Source organism: Thamnophis elegans, chromosome 2 (genome assembly GCF_009769535.1).
Source record: "Thamnophis elegans isolate rThaEle1 chromosome 2, rThaEle1.pri, whole genome shotgun sequence".
Taxonomy (NCBI): Eukaryota; Metazoa; Chordata; class Lepidosauria; order Squamata; family Colubridae; genus Thamnophis; species Thamnophis elegans.
The window spans coordinates 88,102,177-88,111,880 of record NC_045542.1 but is presented as its reverse complement, the minus strand read 5'-3'; the positions used below and the strand labels follow the sequence as shown (position 1 = coordinate 88,111,880).

Below are 9,704 nucleotides of genomic sequence, written 5' to 3'. Positions count from 1 at the left end.
TTTCTTCTCCAAACCCCCATAACTTCAACCTTGGACTGTCTACTGTCGACCTCACCCCATTCCTAAGAGGTCTGTAAGGTTGGTGCGCATAAGCGCACCAATGTGCCTACCAGCCCTGTCCTAATGTTTCTTTTTATTTGTATCCGTTTCATTTATCAAAATCATGTTTATACATATATATGTTGTCTAATACATGCTTGATGAAATTAAAAAAAAACATTGATTTTCAACATAAGGATAAAGTCTTTTATTTTTAAGAGATAAAATTATTAATATTACTATAAATAATAATATTTATAGTAATACCATAAAACTTGAATGAAGGTAGACTAATCTTGTGCGGTTAACCATGAACAAAAGGGTTAAAATGGGTATCGGAAAATATGAATTGGTTTCATTGAGATTGTTATGAGACCATATGAAAAAAGAGGCTACTAGTTTGGTTCCAGAATATTTATTTATTTTAAAATTTTGACTTATGGTTGTCACAAGTGAGGAAACCTTAAATGATTTACAGTGTGTCTACAAACAGTACAATAAAATGCCCACATTATAATAAACAAAAAATGACAATATAAGAAAATCAGCGAAACATCCATACACAAAATAAAATGAAGCAGTCAGCAACTAACATATGAACAAATTTAGAACCCATGCAATCAATGGTGAGATTGCATATCTGAAATGCTCTCTGGAAAGATAATCAGCCGCCAGGTGGGTCAGCAGTCAGGTGGATGATTTATTGGCTCATTTGATGAAGGATTGAAAGAATGGATATGTGGTTCATTAGAAGTTCTCAATATGGGAACAAACTGCATTATTCGGTGAGAAATAGGCATGGGGTGAGGTGGGAGGTAAGTAGGCAAAGAAGTAAAAAGGAAGAAGTGAAAGGAACTAGAATGAATATTTCAGGAAGAGAAAGTACAAGCCCTGTATGAAAAGCTGTTAGAAAATAATCTCCCAATAAAGTGAATAAATGGAAAGTGGATGCCAGAAAAGAGGAAATTGAAGTAGTGTGGAACAGTGCCATGTATTTTCTTACAAAGTGTCACAGAACCTAAGAGTATTAGGAAATATGAAAAGTTTGATGACATATGAAATGAAAAATACTATGGATTGTGGAAAAAAAATGTGTGCCAGTCAATGACTGAAGCAAAAAAAATAAAATAGATGAAGATATGCTGTAGATCTGGATAGCACTTTGGATTTGAAAGTAAAAGCTGTATTGGAGAGCTTTGGAATGTCCATATAGGATCCATTTATAGCAGGGGTGAAATCAACTTGCTATCACTTTGCAAATGTGAGTACACATGCAATTTGCTTGTTTAATTGGAAGCAAATCTCACTGTATGTTGGGGTGAGTTTCAAAGGACCACTTGTCTTAAATGAAGCATCAAGCAAAGCACCCCCACTCCATCTCATTGGGCTAAAAAAATGAAGAAGCTGAACAGAAGGTTTGGGGTGGTTTTTTTCATACAAAGTGGCTTTTGTGCATGATTACCCAACATCTTGATTTTGAAATCTTCCTGTGTGCCCCGCTGCCTCCCCCAAGGGTCTTGAACTTGCATCTGGTGCTACCTGTGGCGGGTGCATCCCCTTTAAAGATTCCCCTGCTCTCAAAGGATTTGCATGATGACATCATCTTATTCTGCATTCCTCCCAGGTGAAGGAATCCATTCTTGGAAAAGTCACATTGCAATCTCCCTCTTTTTTCTCATTGTTGGAGAAAAGATAAAGGTGCATCTCTTTCGTTAGCTGCTAATTGTTGGCTTTTGGGAGACATTTCTTTTATGCTAATTTTAATCAGCATTTTGAACTTTTTAATACTGTTTGTGTTTAAAATTTTTGTTAGCCACTTTGAATGTTCACCAAAGCAGAAAGGCCGATATTACTGAAATACTGTGAATGCACAGCAGCTGTTTCTTTGAAGCAAAACTGCTGCTTTGTCCAGAAAAGCACTGAGCACAGTCTGCTTGTCTGCATGCCATGTGGCTCCTTCCCAGATCACTGAACAGAGCAGTATTTACTTTTGAATAAACACGGAGAAGTTTGCACTGTAAAAAAAAAAAAATCTGCCTAGGAAACTAATTTCAGTTTTTTTTCTTGGCACCTTGGTTAGCTCCCTGCAGTAATCAGACTCAGGCATTTTTAGATTTTTTTAAAAAAATACACTGATTAAGAGAGAGTTGGCCAGCATCTCTGTTTTTCACATGGTTTCCCAGATCAAATATGGAAGAGCATCTAGAGATCCTACATTAATTTCACTGCTACTCAGTAGCAAAATGGTCAGTTTTGATGCACATCCTTTTCTATTTTAATTAATAACTAAAAGTAGAGCTAGCTACTTAAGTAGCTACAGTATAGAATTAGCACTTACAAATGGAAAATAAATAAATCTAAGCCTGCCACATCCTCAAAAGGGATAAAACGTTTGGCCCCTAACATTTCCTAGCTCCTATTCAAATGTTGCTTTAGGCTGTATTTCTAGGGGGGTGGGGGGGGGGAAGGTTTCTAATGTTTCATCTTTAATGAAAAGTTTGAACTGCCTATATACTTGGCAAATCTTACGTGCTTTTATGTGAATAGCATATCAAGGTATATATTTCCATGCATTATAAAAGATTACACAGTTTAGTAAGCTATACAATCAGATTGATAAAAACTCCTGCAATGCTTTATGTATAAAACAGTCACTGTAAAGAGAAGTATTTAGTCACAATTAGGTATGGATATTTCATGCTGTTGTATGACTATAACTAAAAAGAATAGGAACTTTACATGCTAATATTCATTGCCACAAAAATGGTTGCTGCCTCATTATAGTGAAAGATATCTCTCGTTTTTTTAATAAATAACATAAGGTTGAATGAGCCATAGGGCTGGTTTTCATATCAATACTGATTTCACTTGGATATCCAATGCATATATTATTCGTTCTGCCATTCCCCCCTCCCCCCAGATCAAAATGTAATGTTCTGTATCATTCCTCATGAATTTTTCCCATTTCTAATTCCAAGAGGAAGAAGTAAAAATGTATGAAACTTCAGCAAAAGATAGGACATTTGAAGATAACCTTATTTTAATGTACTGTAAATAACAAGCATTTGTGCAATAAACTCCGTAAAGTCTAAATAAACAAAACAAAACTTTGCTAATCATATTAGCAAAAAAGCAACAGTACTGGTCAATCGTGGCACGACATAACCGCGGTAGACTAAAGCGCGCCGACAACACCGCGGCGCTAAAACCGCGATGTCAAAAGCGCGCCGACAGAAGCACGATTTCACTTAAAGTAAGGTTAGGGTTAGGTTTAGGGTTAGGTTTAGGGTAGGTTTAGCGTTAGGTTTAGGGTTACTTTTAGGGTTATGTTACAGCGCGCTTCTGTCAGCGCGCTGTTGTCGGCGCGCTGTTGTCGTGCGGTTTTGATGGTGCGGTTTTGTCACCGTGCTTTAGTCACACGCGCTTTAGTCTACCGCGGTTTTGTGGTGGAACCCTGGTCAATGAATATATTGAAATATTATAGAAAAACATTTTAAAGTTTATTACAAAATAAAGCTCAGAATAAGACTGATGTTCCCAGACCTCAATCTTGAAGAATAATGTGCCCTAACATATCTGAGTTTGCACATATGGAAAGGGAAGGTGGAGGTGGCCTTGGACTTATATCCTACTACAAATCATCCCCTTTGCAGCTGCCCATGGAACTTTTCCTACCATGAAGAGCTACTACCCTGATCCAATTCTCTCCTCTACAATGTTTAAAATAAAAAAGGAGAGAGAGGAAGGGAGAGAGACGGGGGAGGGAGAGGGAGAGAGGGAAGGAATGAGAGGGAGGGAGGGAGGGAGAGAGAGAGAGAGAGACAGAGAGAGAGAAAGTTCCTACTGAGGGATGCACTTCTCTATGTAGTTTGGCATTGAACACATGTACAATTCTAAAATAGACTGTTCAATTTGCGTCTCTGGGTTTGTGTGTATGTCCCTTCGAGTCAGCATTGACTCCTGGGGGCTACCTGGAATTTTCCTGGCAAGATTTTAGAAGTATTTTGCCCTTGCTGCTTCCTAGGGCTGAGAGACAGTGACTGGTCCAATGTCACTCAACTGGCTTTGAGCCTCAGGTGGGACTAGAAGTCATAGTCTCCTAGTTTCTAACCTGGCGCCTTAATCACTAGATCAACTGGCTTTCACCTGAATCATACCCTCTAAATATGTTCCCAGAATTCCTAGTAGCCTTGAATTGTGCTGGCTAAGAATTCTAATTCATACATTGAGACACCATCAGATTGGAAGCAGCAGTTTTAAAAGCGTGCTACAGCAATAAATGTTCTCATTATGAATTTCCTACATTTCAAACCATGTCAGAGCTATGAACATGTGCTGAAAAACATTTCCTCATATGAGAATATTTTAACTGGCAAAGTGCAGGGTGGAAACAGATTTTCTCCTCTAGGTTAAAAATCAATCTTTCATCAACAGCTAAGTTAGGAAAGCTTTGGATTCATTAGAGGCAAAATTTCAGCACTGCTGTGCCAAGTAACAAACTTGGAAGATACCTGAATTAATTTGTTTTAACTGAAAGCCTCGCCAGACTAGAAGAGAAAGTTAGAAAATTAAAGTTTGGACCCATAAAGAAAAATGTCATAGCAGAAGTGAAGGTGAGAAACATCCATAGGGAAAACCAGAATACTAGTTACAAGACAGGTTCCTGTAAAAAGATCCATGTCTCTCTATATATATAATGGTATATTTATCTTCTGCAATTAACTCCAAGACAACAGCATGCAATTGTTAAACTAAGTTTCAAGTCTGGGACCTGGCACACACAATATATACTATGGTGACATTTACGGCACCAAGTATGTGCTGCTACTTCCTCTTTCAGCACCTGGCTGACATCCATTCCAAGCCCGTTGTTTTCTAAATCTTGTCATCTAAAATAAATACCAAAAATTGAAAACTAGTATGACTAAAAACAAAAGCCTGAACCTCTGTCATAACCTAAGAATGTCTAATAAAACATTCTTTTTGAGACTGTTTGAATGTGAATCTCTTCTTTATAACGACTATAAGGGCATTAAAGTAAGTGTTAGCACTGATGATGTTACATAATTTGGGTAATGAAATGTCTGCAAGAAAAGAACCAAGCTCAGAGAGCACCAAGGACCTTTCAAACCATTAGTTCATTAGAAGAAATATTTGAGGCTGTCCAAGAGACTCATGGGAGTCATGCTTGGACCACAAGGAATGCTGCATCATTTCCCAGCAACATGGTACATCTTTTTCTGAATTTTCACACAGCACTTATTCAGCACTTGAACAAAAGATACTCTTGCAATGGAGTTAAAACTGCTATGGTTAATAATTAATTTTTGCTTTATTCATTTGGAAGATCTTTTAGGTGGTATCTGCTTCTAGCACAACAGTACTAGGCCTTTGATTTCATCACCCCAAAAACCACACTTGCCCACAAGAGGAATTCAGCAACACAATACATAGATCAATGGAAAGATATGGAAATGATTGGAAAGTTGCCTGCTTCAGAGGTTTTCAGGCATGCTGCTGAGTTTCAGAGATCCCTTGGACATATCAGTGTTCAGAGTTGAAAGGGCAATGTTCTCATATAACTTTTGAGATTCAAAGCATCTGAGGTGGTGAAGCAAAACAACCGCATCTTTCTGAAAATTCTTGTTGAGGAATCCATAAAAGATAGGATTGACACACGTGGAGATCATGGCTATCAAATGGCACAAAGTAAAGACCACGTTGTGGTGGCAATGCATCAAGGTTTCATAATTCCAGTCAAACACAATGTTAAATATGTGCAGAGGCAACCAGCAGGCGCCAAAGGTCACAACAATTGAAACTAAAATAACATTAATCCTCCTGCTTTCATTTAGCCTGCTCCCATTCTCCCTTACCTTATCCACTCTACTGTACCGCCTCTGCAGGTACACAAATATTTTTAGGTAACAAATGAAAATGAACCCTAGTGGAAGGAAGTACTGGAAAACTAACATGGTGGTGGTGAAGCCTAGCTGCCCTTCAATGGACGGCCACACCTCAAAGCAGATCATTTTGCTGACGTAGCTCTCACCAAGAGAAGAGAGATTTTTTAGGGGATCATCAGAGACTTGATAGAATATCAAGAAAGGAGTGGATATTATTAGAGAAAATGCCCAAATGAAGACAATTCCCCAGAACGCATGTGAAACATTGGGCTTCCAACCACGGGGGTTCACGATTAACTGATGCCTCTCAACTGCAATTAACACAAGTGAAGATGTAGAAACGGAGACAGACATACTTTGCGCAAAAGCAGTTATTTTACACATAGCCTCCCCAAAAACCCAGTAATCCATCCAGGTATATGCAACTGTAAAAGGAATGCACATGACACAAATGACGATGTCAGATACGGAAAGATTGGCAATCAAAACGTTGGTCACATTTTGACTTTGTTTTTGTTTCTTGATGATGACAATTAGGTAAAGGTTGCCCAGAAGTCCGACCAGCATGACCACAGCATACGCTATGATGAGCAACAAGAATAGAAGGAGAGATGGCTGGCAGGATTCAAAGTGCACAAACTGTGACTTACTGCTGTTTGCCACAGATGAATCCGTGTTGGGTTCTGGAGTGGTTTTATCCATCATGAAGTACCTGTAAAACCACAACACAATTAAGAGTGAATCATCCTTATTTTATCTTTATAGATTTAAGAGCCCTCCCACTTCAGTATAAGTGACCTAGAGAAGAGATTTTAAATTCAGAAGTTTAATATTTTTGAACTACCTGAGTCCAATTTGGCTTAAAACAAGGAAACAAAAAGCACCTACTTAGACAAAAAGTTAATGCAAGTAATCAGTAGTAGCTCCAATGCATAGATTCTCATGTGAAATATCAAACTGCACATTCTTATACCCTGTTTCCCCGAATATAAGACTTCCCTGGATAATAAGCCCAATTGGATTTTTCAGCACAAAAATATTGCAACGTGGCAGCAGCCATGAGATGACTATGCTCGCCATCCCCTGCACCTCAAAAATAAGGCCAAACACTTATTTTGGGGGTCAAAAGAAAATAAGACCCTGTCTTATTTTTGGGGAAACACTGTAGTCAGGTAACTGACATTGTCAAGGTGGTGACAAAGCTGTGTGCACAAACAGAATTCAGCAAAAAGAGTCATACGTGTAGAGTCCAATACCCAAAATTGGCTGTGTTTCGAGTTACTGTATTATAAAAGATTGGGCAGATCCTATAGCTATTATCTTATTTTTATGTTTTGTTTAAAATCATGGCTCATGTTAATATTTATGTATTTAGGAAAGTATAAGCCATTATTTAAAAAGTGTTTTCTATATTCTCTTCTCCTTATCTTATAAAATTATTTGATTCCCAATTCTTTTTTGCAAAACAAACTGCAAAATTATACTTTCTCACTTTCTGCATTGGAAGAAAACATTGATACAGGCAAACATTACAGAAACTGTAATACAGAATGGAAATAACCAGTGGGATACAGTAATCTCTGGATAAAACATCTAGAAAAGATAGTGGAATGATGAGCAGGGAAAAAAAAATACAATGGCTGAAGTCTTTTGGAGGCACAGAGCCTTGGCTAAGGAGCTTAAGAATTGAAGCATCTAACAGATGGAACAACCAGCTTGCACTATTCTCTAAGGGAGCCAATTTTTTACATATATCTGACCTAACTGCCCATGTATTCTCATGTGTATTCTTTAACCAATTGTTAGAGATACCTTCTTATCCTAAGAGCTGTGGAGTTCTGGTCATTAAAAGGTTATTAGAAAGCTGAAAAAATGCAACCAATGTAAACTCAGAGCAAACAATATAGTTAGAAAGATGGAGTATCTTCCTTAAGATGAAATAGTTCAGCAACTAGAGCCTTTAAGCATGGATCAAAGAAATCTAAGGGGAGAGATGATGAAGCTATATCATGATCAGAATATTTGGATAGAAATGCCCCCCCCCTCAACTCTCACATTAGAACTCTGAATCATTTCTTGATATTAAATGCAAGTAAATCAGAGACTAATAGAAGGAAATTCTTCTCTTTTTTAAAACACAGAATATTTGTTCAACATTTCTCCTATGGAAATTTCATAATACATGCTGACCCCTGACCCCACTGATGGCTTCTCCAGCATGCAGACTGCTTGGAATTTGAACAAGCTTAGATTTGATACTTGCAGCCCGAGAGGTTTGGGTGTCCAGCTGAAACTATTTCAAAACCTTCCCTACAAGTAAGTTGTTTCCATGGTTAAAAGTAGGCACCATTGAAACTTGTGATTGCATTTGGGGATTTTTTTTCCTTAAAAAAATAATAATAATCTGGCTGTGTTCTAGAATAAAACTAATGACATGGGGGAAGAAGGGTTGATTTTTCCCTTATTCTAATCTGACAAGTTGCCTCACCAAAACTGCTATTTTTAAGAACAATTTGGTGCCCTAGTTGTTATTCAACCAGAAGCCTTCAAGTGAATAGTTGTCTGCTGGAAGCAGCGTGGATTCTCTTCTTCTTGAGGATGGAAAAATGGCAGGATAGAAATAATTGTAGTAAAACTTTTTGAAGTGTTGGCTCGAGGAAGGAACCAAGGGAAGAACACAATATCTCTCCTTCAAGTAGCCAAATGCCTTAGACCAGTGTTTCTCAACCTTGGCAACTTGTGTGGACTTCAACTCCCAGAAATCACCAGCCAGAAATTGTTGGTTGGGGAATTATGGGAGTTGAAGCCCACACATCTTCAAATTCCGAAGGTTGAGAAACACTGTCTTAGATGGTGTTACATTGTTTATAAGTTCACATATATCAGTGACTACCACAAAGGGTGTAGTAGTTAGGAGACTGAATCCAGCTCTAGATCAGAAAACACTTGCTCTGAATGTGTAGTCTAGCTTTAACAAATTTCTTTACATTATCAGAAAAAACGAGGGTGAGTGCGAACACTGCAGTGGTTGGTTTTTAAAATGCATCTAGGTCCTAGGAAGAAGTACAAGAGACCCTGCTGAGAAAAATTTGGGAAGTGTAATGTGGCTTTATCCTGGATGGTAGAGTTTAGATTTTTACTCTTCTGCAAATCACTGAAAATTATGGATGTAAAAAAGAACATTTAATGAAAGTTAATTGACTTAGAGAATTGTATGATAAAGTGAATAGGTCTGAACTATGGAATGTGTTGCATGATATGGAGTTGAAAGTTGTTTGTTAACTGTGATAACAGTAGTGTATGAGGGAGGTAAACCTTACATGACAATAAATGGAAAGTTTAGTGAATAATTCAACACTGACTAGGAAGTAAGACAAGGATGTATAGATATCATCTTGGTTCAGTAATGTATTATGGACAAATGTATTAGGACTGTAGCAATATTAGAATCTGAATGGTTTCCAGTGAATGTTAGGCAGATTGTATAATGGAAAGAGGAGAATGGATAAATGGATAAAACTTTGATACATTATAATACCACAGTTTGATTTTAAAAAGTATAGAAGAAGGAAAGAAGATCAAATACATGAAATTGTGAATCTTGGTAGAATGTTTAATAAAGTTGCAAAAATTGTGAAATTTTAAGGAATGCAAATACCTTAAAGGGTAGTGGGGAATATGCAGTCTGTTGCAATGAATGAATCTTTGTTGAAAGACGCAAAAATAGTTACGTATAAAAGCATATTTCTGCTCGTTATT

General features: G+C 37.5%; 1 protein-coding gene across 1 annotated transcript; it reads right to left on the bottom strand.

Moving 5' to 3' along the window:
- Positions 1–5,534: 5,534 nt before the first annotated feature.
- LOC116523957 (neuropeptide Y receptor type 6-like) lies at positions 5,535–6,650 on the bottom strand. The gene has a single exon (XM_032239050.1). It carries the CDS (start codon positions 6,648–6,650, stop codon positions 5,535–5,537), a length of 1,116 nt encoding a protein of 371 aa, XP_032094941.1.
- Between the last annotated feature and the right edge of the window lie 3,054 nt (positions 6,651–9,704).